This window comes from Ciconia boyciana, chromosome 1 (genome assembly GCF_034638445.1).
Source record: "Ciconia boyciana chromosome 1, ASM3463844v1, whole genome shotgun sequence".
NCBI classification, from domain to species: Eukaryota; Metazoa; Chordata; class Aves; order Ciconiiformes; family Ciconiidae; genus Ciconia; species Ciconia boyciana.
In genome coordinates, this window is record NC_132934.1 from 17,887,486 (window position 1) to 17,909,941 (window position 22,456).

At 48.4% G+C, this 22,456-nt stretch overlaps 1 protein-coding gene across 1 annotated transcript in view; it reads right to left on the bottom strand.

The window, feature by feature from the left end:
* The window catches only part of CELSR1 (cadherin EGF LAG seven-pass G-type receptor 1), a 174,246-nt gene extending 158,448 nt beyond the window's left edge, over window positions 1-15,798 (bottom strand). The window contains 2 exon segments of the mRNA XM_072860119.1: window positions 12,068-15,008; window positions 15,011-15,798. Of these exon segments, the coding sequence (XP_072716220.1) occupies window positions 12,068-15,008; window positions 15,011-15,268 (3,199 nt within the window). The 5' untranslated portion in view covers window positions 15,269-15,798.
* Window positions 15,799-22,456: the final 6,658 nt, after the last annotated feature.

Genomic DNA, 22,456 nt, shown 5'->3' on the forward strand with positions numbered 1-22,456 from the left:
CACCATTTATACCCAAACTGGGCCAAATTCCCAGTTCATAGGTACAGGTGTTGCTCCCACGGACTGCAAAGACAACAAGCACCAACACTCAGCTTGCCCCGCGACTTGGGGCTGGCCACAGCCATCCTGCAACTGCCCGTGCCGGGCAGCAAAACCTCTGTGGGACCGTCACCACTTCATGCCATGGCCCCTGAGACCCTGTGCAAGGGCAGCGTCAAAGGATTGTGGCTGCAAAACCTCTGGAAGCTGCACCTGACAGCCAGCACCACTGAGGTCCCAACCCCAAAATGGCCACTGGAAGTATGAGGGCTGCATGGGCGAAGCGATGGCTGGCACTGGTTCACTGGGACCATCTCATGGGAATCCCTGGAAGGGACGGACCCTGCCCCTCGTCTTGGGCCAACGCACCCACCTAATAGCAAGTAACAGCACAGTGCTCAGAAGAGGGTGAGGGATGGATGAGAAACATGCCCTGCCTCCCCCAAGGCAAGAGGGAAGGCAGAGAGAAAGGATGCTGCCACACCATTGGCAAGCACCGTGCCTGGTGGGCAGGTGCCAGCCAGCTCCCAGCGCCTGCGGGACACACCATCGGCCGGGCCTGAGGCGGTCCCCAGTGCCGCTGTCTGTATCTGGCTATCTCATGGAGCTGTTGGTCAGTCGATGTCTGGTGGTTATCCTAGTTATCTACAGCAGGTATTACAAAAGCAGCCCCCGCGAGGTCTCCGCTGCGCACGGCCCTGTACAAACTTGCAGCAGGCAAACTCCACACATGCAGCACCTCTCTGCAAAACTGCACACGGCAAACAGATCCAATGAATGCGAAGGGAGAGGGGAGAAGATAAGCAAGAAGGAAAGAGGAACACGAGCATGTTCTGTGTAACATGCTTTCAACGTCCACCAGGTCCTAAAATGTACCCAGGGTTCCCACTTTGCATAACCAGTGCAAACAACCAGCACCTGCTGTCAGCAGCTTGGTCAACAAGCTCAAGTGTTAGATTGCCAAACTCAATGCAGAATAATGTTGGGTAGCTTAGCAAGCAGGACCTAAAAGTCAACCTGTGTTACCTAACATTCAAAAAAACTCACAGAAATTTGCCCACATCGCTTTAGCTCCTAACGAATCCTTTTGCAAACAGCCTACAAAACCAAACAGAAGGCACCAGCAGGTTTCACGATCTCAAGAAACTGAAGTTAAGACAGGATTTAAACTACCAGACAATTATCTGCCAGACGGAGAGCTCATCATGCAGAGCACACATTGCTAAATTACACTGTGTCAATAAAAGGAGGCCAACATCAGAAATACACCCTGTGAGAAGGGAAACCGAGTCAACCAACGAGATAGTTCAACCCAGTCATTGCTGCCAAGAGACCTTTACCGTATGTGTCAGGACAATGTCGGCTAGTTGTAGCGTCAACGAGCACATTGCGGGAAAAGCCACAGGATCCAAGCGACGAGCGGCAACATGTTGATAACTACCAGCAAGTCTATCATCACTGCAAACTGCAGTGAGAAAGAGGATTAAACAGTAGGCGAAGATGGGCTGAACTCTGGATATTTAGCAGCGTAATTTAAGTCTGAGCCCGTGAATCCTTCCATAGCTGACCCTTTAGCCCATGTGGGGGCTGCTCCACATAAAAGCGAACTACATTTACAAATAGTTAAAGCCAGAAGACAAACAAACCAGCTCTGATCAATAGGAAAGTACTCCCTGGAAAGCCCTGGGGTTCTTGTTTATTTTACCTTTGAGTTCCCAGGTGGGAAAAGCTGAGTCCCTGGCTACAGCCAGAACGGACCTAGTCCTGATGTGGCCTGAATGGTTCATGATCCAGCTTTTATTATGGCCTAAACAAAATCCAGCAGCTGAGGGTCAAAGCCAGACTGCCCATACCACTGCTCAACTGAAGCAGAGGTGCCCACATAGATGAATGTGAGCCAGAAAGCCTCCTCTCCAGCGCCCTGCAAGTGTGAGCATGACCCTGTAGCTTATGGCACTTACCTAAGAGATGGGAAACATGAGTCCCACAACAGCTTCTGTACCTTATTCGGCTCCTCGTTAATGTATAGCACAGTAAGAGCTTTGAGATCAAGGGCTGGAGCCCAGCCCATCTCTGCCCTCGCTAAGTGTCCTGATCGCTATGCTGAGTGAAGTGCCCAAGCTGTAGCAGGATGGTATTTCAAGTACTCCCACTTTATAGGACACTTAACTGCCTAAAACAGGATACCGCTGCAGGGAACAGGCACCTAAAAGTGAGGCGCTGTGGCATTTGATGGTTAGATATAAATCCTCTACTGGACCTAAGCTGTGAGAGGTGCCAAACGCCTCTTCCTAGCCATGCTGAGCAGTGCCTGCCGTGTTCGGTGGCTGGCAGTCATGCACTGCTAAAACAAGCAATGCACTACTGTGGACAGCTTTTACGTGTTTTAAACTAAATTCAGACAGCTAAATATATAAATAAATTTAAAAAATAAAAATCACAGCTTGGATATTAAAGGGTCTCCTTTAGAATCAGGCCCAGCATCAACATCGCTGCAAGCACTCAAGTAAATGAGAGGCTGGGCTAGGCTGGTTCCTGGAAAGTCCAGAAGTGCTATGACAGAAATTCAATCCAATAAACTCAGTGACTTGCTAACATCAGTTTTGAATAGGGTCAAGGAGTCTGATCTGGAGCTAGTGAAAGGAAAGAGCAAATCCAACCGATCCAGCAGCTCTGTATCCATGATGTGTGCTCAGGTGGCATGGCAACTACAGAGAATCACCTTGAGTACATTTGCTTCCAAACCTCACAGCCTGTTGGGATTTAACAGCCAAGACAGACTGCTAGGTGCTGGCCATCATGTCTGCGAAACTCAAATCTGATAATATAGTCCCTGCTTTGCCCCTTTTGGTGGGGTCCAGATGCTTTTGCTTCTCCCTGAAACTGGATCTAGCCCACAAACTCCACAGCAGGCAGGAGATGCCATGTTGACAATAGTTGTTAACTGTGGCCTCTCCTCCTCCCTCCTTCAAAAAGCGCTGAAATATTTTGACCAGATGCATCATTTCCAAAAGTGCTGGAGATCTGACAGAATGTAGCATCTATCACATGCTCAGTAATGGTGTTGAAAACAGATTACTTTCCTTTGTATTTGATAAGCATAACATGTCTATGTTTATTATGTGGTCCCCTGAGGATTTATTACAGGTTTACCCTTTCATTTATTTGCCTTTTTTGTGCTTGTCAAGTGTAAATACTGAAATAAATACGAAGGCGGTTACAGCTTAGCAGCATTAACGACTTGTTGAAACAAAGTCCAAAAGTTTTCCTTTCTCTTCAGCAAATCCTACTTTTCTGTCCAATTGCTTTTTTTTCAAGTGCAAAGATCATATTTCTGAAGTATTTTAAAATTTTATTTTCTTGTTGAATGCCAAATCCCCATAAAAGCATAGTTTCCCCCTTCATTCACTCAAACTCTTGACAATATTTAAAGTCTCTCCTAACATTATTCATGGCAAAACATTTTCCTGTTTGCAAATTATAGCCTCCCCCATCCTTTCTCCATCTAGTCTGCTAAGCCTGTTACTACAGGTAGTTTACTGTAACAGAAATAAGTACAATCATCACTACAAAAGAAAACAAACCCTTCCATCCTGGCACACACATTCAGGGTGGGTTCATCCCACTGAACTTTAGCCACCTAACAACAACGCGATTAGCCCAACTCAGTCATTTATGTTCCCTCGTTAATGAGTGGGGTGCGATGGGCATCTCCAGCCAGCAGCCCTCCTGCCTATCAACCAGTCATGGCTGCAACCTACATGACCACCTTTGAAGAGACACCTGGTTTCTTGAGCAGATCATGGTAGGTGATACAAATCTGACCATAAGAGCCAAGCTGTACCTTTGATTACACTGTTTCAATCCAACAAAATTAACACATTGCAATGAAACCTCAACCGAAGCGTATGCACCTGCATCTTACAAAAAAGCATCTCAGGCAAATCCTCGCCAAACAAACAAGAGATCGCTCAATGGTAGATTTCAAAATTTTCCATGAAGAGTACATCCTGCCCCTTTTGGAAACTTGTGTTACATCTATAAATAGTTCAGTGTTTTTCAACACTGGAAAAAGAGCTGCACTGGGGGGGGGGGGGGGATAATAAAACTGTCACTTGTCACAGAAACACAAAGTGGCAAAACTGAATTTAATCAGGTCTCAGATGTTCTTTCTTTCAAGTGGACAACCACTGTGAACAAGGCTTTGAAGAACTGAGCCCCTCAACTTGTTCTGTACTCTGAGTTATGCAATCTTTTTGCCAAATAGTCTTAAAAAAGGAGCAGACAACAGAAAAGCCTATCATTCATAAAAGACAGCACTGCCATACTTGTTTCTTAAATGGCAAAGTTGATGTCAGCGTAGCTGGAGTACTATTTTACCTAAAAACATAATCATTCCCACAGAAACAGGACAGAAAGACTATAACATGGAATATTGCCAAAAAGAGTCATTAGATCTGATCTGAGTATCTTCAGCTCTTCTAACCCTCCTACATTTCCTAGAGACTCTGTGTAGATATTTTTGGAAATACAAGTCAGTATGCCAAAGGAAGCCAACAGAGACAGTTGCCCAAACCCTGTAAATTAGGCAATACTGAGGTAAGCAGATAAGTTGTGTTGTTATCTCAAGCACTCAAATGTAGCGAGTCTGTCCCCACCAACTGGCTCTCAAAATCCTGAGGACTTATAAAAGAGAGGGAGAAGGGATGCAGAGCGTTGATCTTGTGTCTGACATTTGATCCTCCCCTTACTCATCTTCCATGCATGAGCGTTACAGGTAGAGTTGCCTACGCTGCTAAATATTGAAAAGGTATTTGTAGCACACAGGCTTATGAGAGGTTTCTGCTTCACATTTGCTTGTTTCCTGCCCAGAAAGTAATTCTGCTCCCAACTTTTAGAGCGGTCATGTTCCCACAAGCTTTGTATCAGTCTCACCTGACCCACGAGGGAATTGAGGGGCCCAGTGAAATCGCAAGCCGAAGCCATGCTACGGTGCAGCCATTGCTGTCTGTACCCAAAACAACCAGATGAAAGGGAGCTCAGCTATGCCAACGTATGCAGCAGCTATGCATCTGGCTGAACTGTAAACACCGTCATAGGTGTTGCGTGCTATCACATGCCCCTGAACCCATGAACCCTGAGCACCCAGCCAGCCAAAACTCCAGAGACAACCCATCAGCTGCAGGGGCGTCTGGCACACCTGCAGCACACCCCGAGGAGAAGGCAGGAGACCACGGATGAGTCTCCCCAACCCCTCCTTGAAGATGCTGGGAGACACCAGGGCCATCCTCTGACCAGACTGGTGGAAATGTGAGGATGCCTCGGTTCCCATCCAAGTGTCTGTTAAGGGTCCCACCAGTAAGAGCCCTACCAGAAGAGTGGTGAGCACGCTACCTACCTTCACCTAATGTCACCTTAAAACCCAGCATTAGTTTACGCAGTCAGGGGAAGTCTCAGAAAATCCATTCAGCTCAAAGATGGGAGTCAACAATGAAAGGGAGTTCCAACATACTAAGTATATATGCTGAAGAAAAACAGACCATTCAATGAGCAAATGTAAAATTACACACTTTAGCAGCAGCCAGCCACTTCCTCAGGTAGTGCTTGAGATGTTGGAGATAATGAAGTATAAAATCCCACTGCTTCACATCACCTACTTTCCCCACCACTAATTCTACTGCAGGTTTGCTATCATCCTAACATCCAAACCTAGAAAACTGTTCCTGTATTCTAAACAAAGGGTTCTTTTGTCATTACCCTTGACAACAATTCGATGTTTATACAGTATTTGGCAGTTTGCGGCAGGCTCCACAACCCCAGCCTAAACTAATTCTGAACTGCAAGGAAACGTGTGACCAGAACAACAGAACAAAAGAGGATTCTTCCCAACCGGCAAGTGCAGGTCAGAAGTAAGTGCACTTCAGTGACTTCTAAGAGGGATGCAAATCACAACAAGGGAATACACCAAGGAAACCAATTCATTAATACACCCTGAAGCTTAAAAAGTAATCAAAAAGTAATCAAAAAATATAAACCAATTACTAATCCAATTTAAAAATGGTTATTACAACTACCTCCCCCTTTGCAAATAATTTGAAAATAGGGGAAAAAAGTTTTCCAGGCATTCCCACCATCATACTTATATAAATTTAATTCCTATCCCTTGGGATTGATTATCAAGTAAAGCCTAGTAGATCTTTCTCCCTCTCACATCTTCAGTCTCATTCTTCTTATACCTTCTCCTTATTATCCTAAAGTCTCCCTCTTTCCCAGAAATCACTGAGAAAAGCATCAACATTTAGGCAATAAAAAAATAAAATAAAATTATTGGTACATTGAGCAAAGCGTGTACAAAACCAGCTAAAAACCCCTGTAACCTCAATAAGCCATTTCTCATACCCTCTCAATCAAAGCAGCCCAATAGCTTGTACAGAAATCGTAACAAGAAGATGCTGGAAATACAAACACGCCTATGGGTTTTTAAACACCATTGCTGAGTTTGGGTTTATGTAGGGCTTTGATATACAATATATTTTTTTTCTCTCCAGGAACTGATTGTGATCTCTAGTATTTATGGTTCAAAGTTTCACTTTGTGGGATGAGGTTAAGAAGTGCCATCTGTGTATGCTTCAACCACCAAGACATACTAAGGTAGAAATATCTTGTTAAAAACTGTGTAACAAAAAAATGGGAATATACAGTCTGCACTGCACGCAGACAGAAACAGGGAGAAACAAGCAGTTTTAGTGACAGCTATGTTGCACAGTAGCATTTTCTGAAAGAAGTTGACTGACAAAATAGCTTTTACTTGAGATAAAACATCTCATTTACTTTCTAAAGTGTGCTGTGGTAAACATTTCTTTTTTTATTACTGAGAACAACCATTTTAGCAAAGAAATTGCTTATTTACAGTAGCTTGAGCTGCAGATAACCCCCTATTTTATTTATTTCCATGCAGAAGATAGCTTTTATCTCAGTAAAAAGTTATTTTGTCAGTCAGCCTTCCACTAAATATTTTCCTCTCGTAGCCACAGACGTTTTCCTGTCTTTTGAAACAAAAATACACCACTCCTATGAAATCCAGGGATGAAGTGGAAGGAAGCACATACAAAAGCAACAAGGCAGCCACAACTTTTTATCAGCTGGAACAGATCATACAGCTGAAGAGGGAAAGTCAAATTCCTGCAGGCTGGAGGGAGGCACATCTAAAATGCTTCTCACCTACAGAATAGAATATAGAACCTCTATGGACACAATAAAGGATTCAGGGAGCCACAGCAGGTCCAGGAGCTACCCTAACTTTAAAATGATGGGCACTATTCTTGCTTTGTTATTTTAGGAAAATAAACATAAGTGTTCAAAACCACCACTGCTAACCATTACAGGCCATCCTTCACTTCAGCTCCACTTAATACACCAAGTAACAACCCAGGCTGCAATCCCACAGCTCGCAGTATCACACCATCTTTCTAAAGGAGATCCCTCACCGTTGTCCCTGGTCTTTGCAGCCCTCGAGCTGCTGCCTTCTCTCCCCTTAGCGCAGGATGCACGCGCGAAGTGCAAGCACCCAAAGTCCCCGGGAACACGAGCGTGCAAAAGCCCTGCAGCCACGGGACACACGACGCACCTCTTCCCACCCGGAGGGAGGGAGAGAGGAGCCTCTGCCCATCCGTTTCCATCATCTCCTGACTGTATGACCCGCAGGGATCCCACCGCAGCCGTGTGCGGGAACGTGTTTCCCTGGGGGGGGGCCACGGAGAGCAGCTGGGGTGCTAACTGCCCCTCGCTGACCCTGAAAGCACGTCCTCGCAGGCAGCCAGAAGCATCACCCCTAAAAGAACCGGTTGCCCTGCGGATCTGCCCCCCAAAACTCACAGGGCCCCAGCAGCCCCACCCGCCCCGTTCCCTAAAGGCAAGGGCGCGAGGCCAGGGCCCAAAGGTGCCCTGCGCACAGAGACACCTTTTCCCTCGGGTTTCTTTTTTCCCTTTAATCCCAAATCTTCACACACACAAATGACCCGCCAATGCCTTCCATCTCAGGCACAGCTGTGACCTTACCTTTTTATCAGAAGGGCTAAACCAAAGCATTGCATCTTCTGTTACATTTGTATGGAGAAGGCACAAGAGCTGCAGATTCAGGATCATTAGCATAATGACTTTTAAATTACAATAATAATGAAGATCCTTTAACAAGCCTGGAGTAAAAATCCCAAGTTTACTGCAGCACAAACGAGCTCTATCTTAATTTGTATTTGCTGATAGTCAACAATCTCACTAAATGCCACTGGAGATTAAAAGCCAAAGAAATGTAAAAGGTGATACTTGAGCTTGCATGCCCTCAAAAATGCTTGGGTGTCTATCCCTCACTGCGGAAACCAGCTCTCCTGAAGAGCACTACCTTCGCAAAATTGTATGTTATGCCATGGTATTTTACATTTATCTGGACCACTCGAAAGCTGTAGCATACAGTCAGGTTGGGTTTTGTCTGCACTGGCGAGTTAGGCTGGGCTCCCAGAGGAGTTTGCGCACACATCTATTGTATCCCAGGGAGCTGTCGTTGATGATAAGTGGGACTGCTTGTGGCAGCGCAGCCAAGCAGGTGCCAGCAGCGTTTGTTTGCAACGTGATACCCAGGCAAACTTGTGCAACATTTGTGCGAAGTTGAGGCTAGCACCAGCCTTCCCCTCCAGCACCAGCGGGGACCACGGTATAATGTTTAACATGGGTGAATGCAATGTGACTTGAGCAATGTTTAACCCATTTTTCGACCAAATAAATCCCAAATTGATGTTGTTGTGAACATCACTGTAGACAAAACTAACTTTTTAATGATCCTGTCAATTTAAGCCATATATTTATTAATGAAACTAAGAAATCACAGACTGATCGACTCTTGACCACCTGTTTCAGAAGCCCAGAGTAAAATCCTGCCCCTCTGGAAAGCACGGGCAGGATTTCAGCAGGGTCCAGACGTCACCCCAGTTGTTAAAACAACACTAACCTAACGACGCTATGTGCAGGCATGGGACTATAAAGCCAAGCTCTGCTTTTCTGTAGGAAAGCCTTGAAGGTACCAATAGAAAAAGGAGAATGTGTCTTTTTAAGGGACCCCTTGGGGCACCCCTGGAGCACATCTGGATTAGTTTCATTCAAAAGGGGTCCGGTTTGTTCACTCAGACGGCTCGGTGCAACAGGCACGGGCAGAAGGGCACCCAGAGAGATTCACTTCAAAAGAGATTGACTTCAAAAGCTCCCTCCTGACCCAAAGCAAAACGCCAATACCCACACCACCCACGATCTTCCCTCCTCAGCTGGGTCGGCTCCTGACGGGCTGCAGGGGCACAGCCGAACGGGTACCACGGCACCAGGGCGAAGGCAGAGCCATGCACGCGCCGAGCCTGCCCAGGGCTGCCCGCTGTCCCACGTAGCTTCTGGCCATGCTCACACTGTTAGGGTAAGTTTTAAAGGCCAAGTGTGCTGTTCACAGGTTTTACGAGATCTATTATCTTCGTTTGCTTGGTTTTCATGATTCTTAAGGCTTTGTTTATATGCAGAAGGCCAAAATTATTGTGCTTATTCGAATAAACCCCAAATCAAATGAAAAATGCTGGTTTTAGCCAAGTATCAAAGTCTCAAACTAATTTGAGTAGCGCAGCTCCTCACTAGCATCACACACGCTTGCATGCCTCCACAGCACAACACATCGCTAGGTGGAAATAAGATTTTTATAGCAGCAGTGTTACTTCCGACTCGTATATAGCTCAAATTCCCCAAGTTCATAAAGAGCTCCAATCCCTCCCTGACCGGAAGAGCAGCTGTGAGGAGGGCAGGACTTCGTGTCTGTCTGGGTTGAGAGGTTAATGGCTACTCCATAGACAGGTTTTTCAGTTAACTGGCAGGTCATTTTAGCAGATGATTTGCAGGTATTTTGCAACACTTACAGATAACCCTGTGGAGTACATCTGTCTGAGGTTCTTCTCCGTCTTTTTTTAAAGACTGCATCAGACAAATCAGAGAAAGCAGGTAGGTGAGACTTTCCTGGACACAATCACGCGCTGCCAAACTCTGCCCTTGCAATTTCCAAACAGCAAACTTCTCCAAATTAACGTCAAATGGAGCTCAGTGATTGCCAAAATTATTTTAAAATCCTACCCATAAAAAGCTTTAATCTTTCAAATATCTCAAGACGTGCGGCGGACAGCCAGTTTTGATCAACATCACAGCAGAGTTTCAAAGTTCACACCTTCACCAAACATGAAAGCGATGCTGGAATGATCAAGCTCCTGTTACTTAAGAAAACAGAGGTCTTCACTCCTACCTGAGATTTCATCCACTTAAACTGTGTAAATCATTAGATTGAGAAAGGAATAGTTCATGTCATCTATTTTTCTGTTCTGAACGCTCTCCTCATCTAGTCTAATGAAACGTCTTTTCCAAGCTTCTTGCTCCAAGCTGAGTTCTTATCTTCTGCTACTAGATAAAGAGCTACTGGTTCAGCCAGACAATGACCACGCAATCACCTGCACCTTAATCCAAATGTTTTTCTTTAAGGTCACAAGCCAACTGTCTGTTTTTTCTGCAAGTCCTCACGGGACACGGAAACGGCATTTATGAGCTACCTTACCACATTAGCTGCCCCCCAGCATTTTGTAAGAAACAGGAGTGGCTTGTCAGCTGATACACCGCAGCAAATTCAATCAGTTCAGTTAATATCACTTTCATTTTCCTGAAGCAAAAAGGACCTCAGGCCTGCAAACACAAGGGAGAGCGCGGCTCGCTCCCCCGAGGCCCCGCTGCACACCATGACTACTTACAGTAAAACAAGTGCTGCCAGGATTATGCCACAGTTTGATTATTATTTTTTTAATACAATCATCCGAAATGAAGCATGTCCCAAAGTCTCATTTTATGTACCTAGTACTTTCAGCTATTTTTTGCAGAAAGAATACAAATATTAGCTTTCGGTTGCAGAGGCGGCGAGGAATGTATCTGGTTAAACCTCTGAAAGTCAACAGAAGTATGGGATCAGGTCCACAGTAAACTTTATAGAGTGGCACCTGCAGAGGAAATTACTCATTGCATGATTGATGCCACAATTAGAGGCATAAAAAGTAATTCCATGATAAACAAGAAACCGAGCAGAAAAAGAATAATATCCTAAGAGCATATATGTGCTCATATAACAGTATATACTGGACGATATCGAACAGTCTTCACACACAGAGACACAAATTCTCTGAGGAAGTTAATGGTGCAGTACCCCTCCCTCTCCCTCTCCCCTCCTCTCCCTCCCCCCAACAGCCCGGATTTTGGGGCTGTATTTGGCCACTATCAGCCCCTAGCTCTACTAAAGCAACTCCAGGGCAATTAGCAGCCTTACACAGCTATTACACAGCCATAACTCATCGCTTTCAGCGTCGCCATTTCCCACAGGAACACACGGCAGCAATGCAAACCAGCGCAGCTCCGCCAGCGTCACATCCACCCAGGCCACACCAGCAAAGAACTGGTCTGAGGTCTAAGGATCTACCAGCCAAACCTCCCGGTATGCAGAAGGAAATAAACATGTTTTGTTGCTAAAAAAGCAGAGACACCAAATCTCAACTTTTTTTTTTTTTTTTTTTAAGAGGGAAAAAAAAAGAGGGTGGGGAAATGGCATTACAGATTCATGTGCATTCCCTACATCTATGCAAGTTACATCATTTATTACCTTCATGCAACCACATCAGAAAAGCTTCAGCCAAGGTACCACCTCAGCTGAGGGAGTATATACCCTTCCACGCACACTCATATTTATTTACCCTTGTGATCCATGTTTACTAAACAACGTCAACGCACCACTTCAATCCACAGCACATGGGCTTGATACATTTTTGTGGTTCTTCTCCAAAAATTTCACAGATAAATTGCTGCCTCAGGAAACCAAAAGCTGCGCGCTAAACTGCAAGTGGGTTATTTCTGCCCATGCCCCCGTACTGGTCTGACAAGCAGAAATTATGCACTTTATGAGCCTCGAACGCTTGCTTACCTGAGACTGACACTTTCATGAGGGCTTCCAGGGGTCTGTTGTTGTCCAGATCACGACTGAGTTTGAGTTCCCCAGTGGCAGAGTCCAAAAGGAGCAAGTTTAATTCATTGCCTTGCACAAAGGTGTAGGCCAGGCTGTCAGACACATCGGGATCGTGAGCTGGGATCTTGCCAATCACGCCGGAGGGGAAGCTGTTAGACTTGTTGGTCACGTAGTTGTTGAAGAGGATCTGGAAGTCCTGCAGCACGGGTGGGTTATCGTTCTGATCCAGGAGGCGGATGTGCACTGTTGCCCGGCTCACAAGAGGGGCAGAAGTGGCCTGCACCACGATCACATACTCTGTCCGGCTCTCATAATCCAGGTCCATCAGGGCCGTGAGGTCTCCGTTGAGCAAGTCTAGCTGGAAGACCTCAGGGATGTTCCCCTCTACGATCTGGTACATGATCTGTGCATTGGTCCCCTCGTCAGGGTCAGCTGCACTGATCCGTGCCACAATAGAGCCCACGGGGCTGTTCTCTTCCACAAAGATGTCAAATTCATCCTTCTCAAAGACAGGGGGGTTGTCGTTGATGTCCAGCACAGTCACTTGGATATCCACAGAGGCTTTCAGTGGTGGGCTGCCCCTGTCCACAGCAAAGGCCCGCAGGCTGTAGACAGCCACATTCTCGCGGTCCAGCTTGCGCAGTGTACGTATCACTCCAGAAGTGGGTTCAATGTAGAAGTCTCCATCTCCATCGTCACCGCCTTGGAACGTGTAGAGGAGACGGCCATTGAGGCCTGAGTCACGGTCGGTGGCAGACAGCTGCAGGACGCTGGTGGAGAGTGGCACATCCTCGAAAACCGAGCCCTGGTAGCGGTCGCGCAGGAAGCGGGGCGCATTGTCATTGGCATCCAGGATGAGGATCTCGACGTAGGTGGTGTCCGATTTCTGGGGGATGCCGTTGTCATGGGCTGTAATGGCCAACGTGTAGGAGGCCTGGTCCTCGTAGTCCAGCTCCATCAGGGTGGTGATGGTGCCTGTGTCAGGGTCGATGCGGAACTGGGGAATGTTATCGTCCAAAATGTAAGTGATTCTCGCGTTCTCCCCCGTGTCTTCATCGGTGGCACTGATGGTGACAATAGAGGTGCCGATGGGCTTGTCCTCGCTGACGCTCACTGTGTAGTGGGAGCTCTGGAAGACCGGGCGGTGCGTGTTGGCATCCGTGACGTTGATGAAGACCTGAACAGTGTCAAAGCGAGTGCCGTCAGAGGCAGTGACTGTGAGCACATACTGCCTTTCCTGCTTGTAATCCAGGGGCAAGGCCAGCGTGATCAGCCCCCCTCCGCTCTGACTGGTGATGGCAAAACGGTTCCTGGTGTTGCCACTGGTGATCTGGTAAGTCACAACGCTGTTAACGTCCCTGTCCACTGCTGTCAGGGTCAGGACACTGCTGCCCACAGCCGCGTCCTCATTCAGTCTGAGGTGATACACCTTCTCCGTGAAGGTGGGGTTGTTGTCGTTCACATCCAGGACAGTGATGGACACACTGGCTGAGGAGGTCATAACTGGCACGCCATGGTCCCTGGCTTCCACCCCAAAGTGATAGTTCTCCACAGTCTCTCGGTCCAGCTCTGCAGCCACCGTGATCCACCCCGTGCTGTTGTTGATCTGAAAAGGGAACCCAGAGTCACCTGCTACAGGGGCACCTCCGGCGGAGGGTGCCATCTCTATGAGTTTGTACTCCAGGCGAGCATTCTCCCCGGAGTCAGCGTCCACGGCCTGGATGTGCAGCACCGAGTAGCCCAGAGGAACATTCTCCAGCACCGTGGCCTGGAAGGGAGTGCTCACAAAGATGGGGGCATTGTCATTCACGTCCACAACCTGCACCGACACCATGCCACTGGAGTTGATCAAGGGAGGCCTGCCCCCATCCTGGGCTTTGATCCGGAGCGTGTACTCCCGAATAGTCTCATAATCCAGAGGGTTGATCAGGTCAATAGCACCAGAGAAAGAGTGGATGTAGAACTGGCCTTTCAGGTTGCCGCTCACGATGCTGTAGTGCACCTGGGCGTTGCTGCCCCGGTCCCGATCTGTGGCCTGCACCTGCAGTATCTGGCTGTTCACTGGGGCATCCTCTGGCACCTGGACCAGGTAGCGTTTCTCGCTGAACTGAGGGTAGTTGTCGTTCTCATCCTCGACGGTGATGTGCACCATGGCCGTGGCGCTGCGTGGCCCTGGATCCTTGCCCTGGTCATTGGCTTCCACCACCAGGTGGTACTCAGAGACCTCCTCGCGGTCCACCGGGGCTCGGGTCCTCACAACCCCGGAGCGCGGGTCGATCTCAAAGACCCCGTCAGCAGCTCCCGGCTCCAGCAGGCGGTAAAGCATGTTGGCATTGGCTGGGGCATCGCCGTCGGTGGCGCGGATGGTCAGCACCTCGTAACCCACCTCCAGGTTCTCCCGGATGCTCTCCCGGTACTCAGGCTGCTCGAACACCGGCTCGTGGTCGTTGGTGTCGCTCACGGTCACCGTCAGATAGGTGGTGGCCGAGCGGCGGCGTGGGGAGCCGTGGTCAGAGGCGGTCACCTTCAGCACGTGGGTGTCCTTCGTCTCCCGGTCGAGGCTGCGGGCAGTGACCACGCTGCCCGTCTCGGCGTCGATGGAGAAGTAGTCGTTGGAGCGCTCGTCGAAGAGCGCCTCCATGGAGTACGCCAGCCGGCCGGCTTCCCCCTCGTCGGGGTCCTGGGCCCGCAGCACGATGACGGCCGTGCCGGCCGGCTCGTTCTCGGGGATGGAGACCTGGTAGCTGGGCAGCTGGAACTGCGGCGGGCTGTTGAGGCTCCGCGCCCGCCGCGCTCCTCGCCGCCCGCCGCCCTCCTCCCGCGGCAGCGGGCTGCAGCCGACGGCGCCTCCGCGGGGCTCGGCGGCCGCCCGCCGCCGGGCGCGCCGCGGGCAGGGCCCGCCGCCGCCGCCGCCGCCGCCGCCGCGGGCCCGCGGGGCTCGGCGGGCGGACCGCGGCGCAGCGCGGCGCCCGCCGCCCTCAGGCGCCCGGCGGGCGGCAGCGCCGGCGGCTCGGCGGCGGCGCGGCGCCCCGCGGCCCCCGGGGGCAGGTGGAGGAGCGGGGCGGCGCGGGGCGGCCGCAGGTCCCCGCCGCCCGCCGGCGCCAGGGCGCAGAGCAGCGCGGCCCAGGACACGCAGGCGGCGGCGGACAGCCGCAGCATCTCCGGGGCTCAGCGGGCAGCGATGCCGGGCAGAGGGCTGCCGCACAATCCATCCACCCGCCGGGCTGCCCGCCCGCCCTCATCCATCAGCCGCCGGCTCGGCCCCCCCCGCCGCCGCCCTCGCCGCCCGGGCTCCGCCGGCCCAGAGCCCCGCGCTCCGTCCCCGTCTCCGGGCAGCGGGCTGGAGAGCTCCAACTTTTCCACCTTAAACTTTGAAGTGAGTTCAAAATGGCTCCTCTCCTCCTCCTCCTCCTCCTCCTCCTCCTCCTCTCACTGCCGCTCCCGAGAGGCTGATTAGCATAAACCTGCTGCTCGTCTCCTTCGCCAAAAAAAAAAGAAAATTAAATACCGAGGATCCCCCCGCGGCGGGGCCGACCCACGGGCGGCGCGGTCCCGCGTGGCTGCGCGACACGGCGGAGCCACCCCGCGCTGTCCCGTCCCGTCGCGATCCTGCCGCCCCGCTCCGCCCCGCTCCGCTCCGCTCGGTTCCGCGGCGGCGCTGAGCGGCGCAGCCTGCGCGGAGCGCGGCGGGCGCTGCCCGGGGCGGGGTTTCCTGCCGGCCCCGCCCGGCCCCTCCCGGGCGGCGGCGGCGGCGGCGGGGGCCGGGCCGGGTCCGGCCCCGCGGGGCTCCCGCCCCGCCGCCCGGCGCCTCTCGGCGGCCGGCCCCGGCCCCGCGCCCCGGCGGCCGGGAGAGCTGCCCGGCCCAGGCGGGGGGCTGCGCTGGGTGGAGGCTGCGCGGGCGGAACAGGTACCGCTGCTGCAGCCCCGCTGCCCCCGCCAGAAACGGCGCTCCGAGGGGCGGAGGTGCAGCGGGAAAGCGCTGCGCGGCCGCTCCCAGCCGCTTCCCCACGTAGTGGCCACCTGTCGTCTCGGGCCCGTCGTCCAGATCAAAGTTGAACTGGGTTTTTTTTAATTTTTTTTTTTTAAACTCTCCCTGTGGAGGGGAAAAAAAAAGTAAAATTACTTTTCAGGGCAAAATCAGCATCGTCTGCCTGACTCAGGGACTGCCGTGTACCCGGCGGCAGGTTTCGCTGACATGCTCAGGCTTTGCTCTGAGCCATGCAAAGCAGCAGGTAGGATCTGGAGCCCCGAATTAAAGATCTCTTTGAGGCAACTGCAAATAATTCTATACGAGATGCAGACTTCGGTAGTTTGTGGCAAGAAGCAAAGCCAAACCCCGCCTGTAAATGTTGCACTGGTGATTATAGCGTCAATTCTATGAAATCGTGCTGAACACTTTACATGCTTTGACTTTTACGTTTCTCTTTTTCGCGTGTGAGTGGAAGCGCGCCCGGGCCGAGCTTCATCCCCGGGGCTGCAGTGTCCTCTGGCGGGTGCGGCGAGAAGGGCGCGCGGCCCCGCGCGGACGGCCCCGCGCGACCAGCCCCGCGGCTGGCGTGCGTCACCCACCGGCGGTGCACGTCACGCCGCCGGTGGCAAACACCGATGCTCATCTGCAGAGCTCTTGCGTGCGAGAGCTTCGCCTGCAAAGACGGGCAGGGGCGGCGAGCAGTAAGGCGCCAGCGGTTGCCGACTGGGGTTGTGCGGGACGCTGTGCCTCGGAGGAGCTGGAAGGCAACTTCTGGAGCAACCGGTACTGTCAGTTCAGGCTCTTCAGCACTTACGAGAAGACCGTGAAAAAACCAGATCCTTTCAACTGCTTTCATCCCCGGAACTGCATTATTGAAAGGGAAAAAACCCCACCTGGATCATGGCCAATATGTCTGTCAGGGGAAAAAAAAAAAGCTTATAAATTGCAGTTTTGGAAGATGTTTAGCTGATTCAGCTTTACTCAATTAGATTTTTTTTTTCTAGGTGGCTTTTAGAAGCTTAGTTGGCTTTTCGGATCCTCCGATGAAAACGATAGTTCATGAAAAGGAAGAGGAAAGAAATAGGTTAGAAAAGATTCAGCATAACCGCCCCTTTAGCAAGTTTGAGTGGATGTGGTGATCTGTTTTATTCTCCAAAAATCAAGCAACTCACTCTGTAGCTGGTTTAAATCATACCAATATTAACTTGGGATCTGCATAAGAAAACCCTGGTTTAAGTCCATATTTCTCTCACCTCTCTCTGCATTTTCTTGCTGTGATGCTTAATGCCCATGTTTTGAAAAATAAGCTTTTGTTATAAAATAATCCTTTTCTACCGCTTTTTAAAAGTGAGATCCAAGTACATGTTTGCAGATTTTTTTATTAGATAAAATAGATAGCAAGAAAAGACCGTTTAAACTTTTTTTTCTTTTCATTTTATTACAACAAGAAGCAACATTTGTGAGTCAGGAAAGGGAAGATATTGTAAAAGCATGTGTATGAAACCAATTATGTGCATAATTACACAAAATCCTCCATCCTATCCCTGTTTGTATGACCTGCCCTCTGTTTTCAGTTAATTTTGTCTTATCTGACGTGTTTCACCGTTTTCTCATTACTTGTATAATCCCTATTGTTCCTTTCATGCGTTACACCACCTGTCATATAATTTTACCATAAAAATAGATTTCAAATGCAAAATGGTGAATATAGTATCGAAGGCCGACTCGTTGCCCTAATGAAAGGAGTGGGTTATTTGACACATTGGCAGCTCAAATCACTTTTTTCAGACACAGGCAGGGGTGAGATGCCTCACGCCTGTTCCCTATTGCTCTGTACAGAAACAGGGGTTGCTGCTTGGTCAGAAGTCAGGGCTGGTGTGATCCACTCCGCCTGCTGCTTCTGTCAGGCCAGAAGAGTTGGAGAAGGCAACGGCAAAACCGAGCGGTTGGTAAAGGCAACTCAAGGTGGGGAGGAAAATCAGAATTACCTCTATCTCGTGTTTTAACTGGCAAGTTTTCAATGAAGGCTGGTCCTTCTGAGAAAATCAGATACTCCCTTTGGGTCTGATGCTGCAGATTTTCTGGTATAAGCTGCCCTTTTCTATAGAAGAAATCACACTGACATCACCATGATGGGCGACGTCCATAAAAATGTGCAAGTAGGCGAGGTTTTGCCTGACCCTTTGTTTCCTTGGTACCAATAGATGACATATTCATTTCACAGTTCAAAAAATGCTCCGTTTCGACTTGTCCGGGAGTGAAGTGTTTTAAGTTTCTTTCCAAAGTGAATTTAAAACAAAACTGAGAAGCTAAAAAAAAAAAAAAGATAGCATTGTTAGCCAGCTCCGTTCAGTGCTCAGCTCTAAAAAAATACAATTAAACTTTAAGGGATTTTCTTAAAGCATGAAGTTTACAAGAGCAGGGAAGAGAGCAAGAATCATTCCTTAATTGAAACTCTGCTGTGAGATCTGTAGCCCAGAGGAAGAGGAATGCGGAGCTGGGGTTGCCTGCATCTCGATCCGATAACATTTTTAAGGCTGGGAATGAAGCAATTCAGTGTCACATCCATCCCTGCAGAGGAGGTGGTTCTCTGGAAGGGGACAGAGCTTATCTCATCTCGGCCCATCAGTACTTTGAGGAAAGACTTAAAAATTCGCATTCAGTAATGCCGTGTTACAAATAGTTCACTTTTTTAAAATAAGAGTGGTGAAAAGCTTTTCATCATGGGATTTGTGAAGTGTATTGCAAAAAGGTGATAGGCAGTGTGTCTCCCACCCCACCAACCAGTGGTTTTATCTTCTAAACTCTTGCATGGGGGGGAGGTTATGCACAAGAAGAAAAATTATGCTCAAATTTAGGCATCCATGCAACACAAACTATATCTTGTACGGGATCTCTGTATACATAGTGTTAACATAAATTGATATGTGGAACATGATTTCATAACTGTATTTATTTAATTCACAAATGCACCAGTGCTCTATTCCTGCTAAAGTAACGCTTTGAGAAAATAATCTGAGAAACCACAACAGGCAGCAATAAAGCAGCCTTTAACCACACTTTATTCTTCAACCTTCCAGTTTTTCCAGCACCTGGAAAGAAACTAGAAGTTTTGTGCCACACATTAGAAGTGAACAAAATTAGGTTGTGGAGGGGAACGTTATTTATTATCCATGATTTCAAATAAACTGACAACATATTAGACATGAAAAAAAAATCCCGAATAACAAACAACTTGCTAGTTTTTAAGCTACTTGTGCTGGTTGCTGTTATATCCTGCCCTCAAGGTTGGGTCTCTTCATTGTCTGGGACCGCACATCAGCAGAGATCGGTCTTCTGTGATCCCAGACAAAGTCTAGTGAAAAAAGAGAGGGGCAAGCTAAGAGGCACTCCTCAATTTTGGAGGTGAGCCTTGCTCTGAAGTTGTTCCCCCCGCCCATGGCAGGAGGCAGGTGGGAGCCCTGGGCTGCTGCTGGCTGACTTGCCCCTGGTTCTCTGCACCGCAGAGGGGGTCTCTGTCTGCCCAAAGCACCCGCAGCAGACCTCGTCCCAGTGCAGTGTGCAAACAGGTCTGAGGAGCGGAGCTGAGTCCCAGTGTCACTCTAGTGAATTTAAAGTGGATAAAACCAGGATTTTAGACAATTTCTCCGATCACTACAGAAAGAAAGCATGATAACAAGTTGCTCTGTGAACAGGCGTTTGGACTTCCAATCCCCATATGAATCTGTTCCACGTCCAGCCCAAGAAAGCTCAAATGAGCAAAAGTAATTTATTTTTTCACATTTCATCTGAGTTTATTTTAAGAATAGAGAATTTTTTCGAGCTCCATAAGGTGAAACTTGAACCTTCACCTATTGCAGGAACCACATGGGTTTGGAAACGTTTCAGAAAATTCTTTTATTGCTAACATTCGTTATTGTTAAAGCCAAGAACAGATTCCAAAATGCTGGGATTGTTATTGCAGGAATGATGTTCAAGGCTTCTTGGCTGTATGTAGCTTCTCTTTTGTAGAAAGAGAAGAATCAGTTTAGAGCTCTTAGACAGTGAGTTTGTTGTAGCCAATCGTACTGTTGCTTCTTTTAAAATTCTTGGTGGAGATAGCAGCGATTCGGTGTTGGAACTTGTTTATTTCCTTAGACTTAATACCATCCATTTATAATCTACCCTAAGGAGCTCAGCTCCACCCTTCTCAAACACTGCCTGTGAATTTCCTCAGTCTAAATTGGTTTGGGTATTTTTTTTCCCTCCTCACCTACATTATCTAAAGGCTCCACTAGTTACAACACGCAAATAGACAAATAAACCAATAGAAGAGCAAATTTCATGCCCAAAAATTGCACGGTGGCCAAGAGCAAAGAGAAGCTGAATATGGCTTGACTTTTATTTATGGGAAAAGTGATGCAGAGGCTAATGCATCAGAAATGTAGTTCTACAAACTAACAAGCTCTGTAACAAATTCTGTAACAAACTAGTATATAAAACCCGAGACTAATGATCCAGTTAAGTAAGAAGAGTAGAAAGCCCAGGTCTATAGATTCATGTGATTTTCTTTACTTTTCAGATCTCTCCTATACATTAACAGAGGTACTGAGTGAAAACCAAACCCTTGGAAATTACCTTTTACTGTTTGTTTTGCAGGACTTGTCCTTTCTCTCTCACAGAGTCTCACCCTACATTGTACAAACAGATTAAAAAAATCAGCTTTGTGGCTTTGCCCAAGAGGTTCAGGTGAGTTTGCTGCAAGTTTGCTGTCAGCCCATCAAAATAAAGGTGCAGCAGGACAGGTTTCCTTGCTTTGCCAGCATCTGTTATTTAATCAGGGGATTAGGGGACTAATTAATAAGAAAAGAGTGCACAAGGTAGACACATCGAGCTTGGCTAAGAGACAGGTTAGGGACTGGAGCGGGCTGGAGTCTAACACCACATTACAAACATGCAGGTGTAGTCACCAAGAAGCAGTTACTGATGGTGGTACAAGAATACGAGGAGCAAGGAGATGACACAGGAGATGAGTAGATTGAGTAGTAGGGTTCAAGTACTGCTAGCGATGTTTCTGGCTGTGGAGCAGCCTTCTGCAGGACTGCACAGCATGCTCACGGGGTAGGCACACTCTGCATTTACATGGGAGTATGAGGATAATGTTCTTGTACCACCGTCAGTAACTGCTCCTTGGTGACTACACTGGCTGTTTGTAACGTTGTTAGACTGCAGCCTGCTCCAGTTTCTCCTCTAGTAATTCCTTAAGCTCTCTCTACTCTTTTGACACTCATTTAGTATTGAAACATTGCTTTCCAGGGATTTTAATGCCTCCAAAATATTTTTTTCTGGAGTGAACTAATATTTTCTGAACTTTTTATGGTTTACATAGAGACAGGATTAGGTTTTTTCCTCCAATCTCCATTACTTTGTGTCTATCAGCACCGAGCATCATCTGCCATTATATTGCCCACTCACTCAGCACCACGAGATTCTTCTTCACCCCTCCAGAAGCCGGCTAGATTTGATGTCGTTAGATTCAACAGTCCTGGCTATTTTCGTAACATCTACACACTCAGTCACCTTTCTGTTCAGCTCTTTCTTGTCAGTGGGGCTTTGTAGCCTGTTTTCCATGATCTTGCCGTGGGCTCCTCGGACACAGCAACCTTTGCACAGGAAAACCATTGAGGGAAATTCTTTCAACTGCTTATAAGAGAGTATTCAAAGAGCTTCTGGTGGATGGGCATGAAGGCGGAGTGAAAGCAAGGACACCATGACTTTGGTCTAAACTGTTCCTTTTCCAGAGGTTCAATTACATTCAAAGGCAAGGTATTTCAGACTCTTAGGGAAGGAAGCACACAGCTGTAATGAAACACTTGCAGGCAGGGGATTAGTTGACCTGTTGGAAAAATAAAAACATCAAATGAAATGCTTAACATGGGAATATGAAGTCAGCGTAACAGGTTGCTCAGATAACGGTGGGGTTTGAGGCTTTGTGGCTGTCTCAGCAAAAAGACCAAGAAGGTGATGTAGGTGTTCAGCATCTCTCTTAATCACTGTATTTTTTGCAGATGGGGTATTACGGCTATGGTTATTTTCTCCCCTTTCTTAGTGTTATTTCATACCTCGAGTTCGATGGGAAGATACAGTCTTGGTTTGTAGTCCTGGTCTGGAAGCACACCATGCACCACAAGCGCTTTTCATCTTTTCCCAAGAGGCCTAGGAATAGTAATTTTTTTCTCGTAGATGCATTTCGTAACATATTTCTGAGCGTTCGTCATCATCCCTGGGGCTTGGCACCTCTGAATGTGAAAAAATAGAAAGTGTTTGAAAAACCAGTATACCGCATCGCTTTAAAAAGCATCAGTAAGACTGCGATGGGCCCCAGTTTAGGCTCTCTC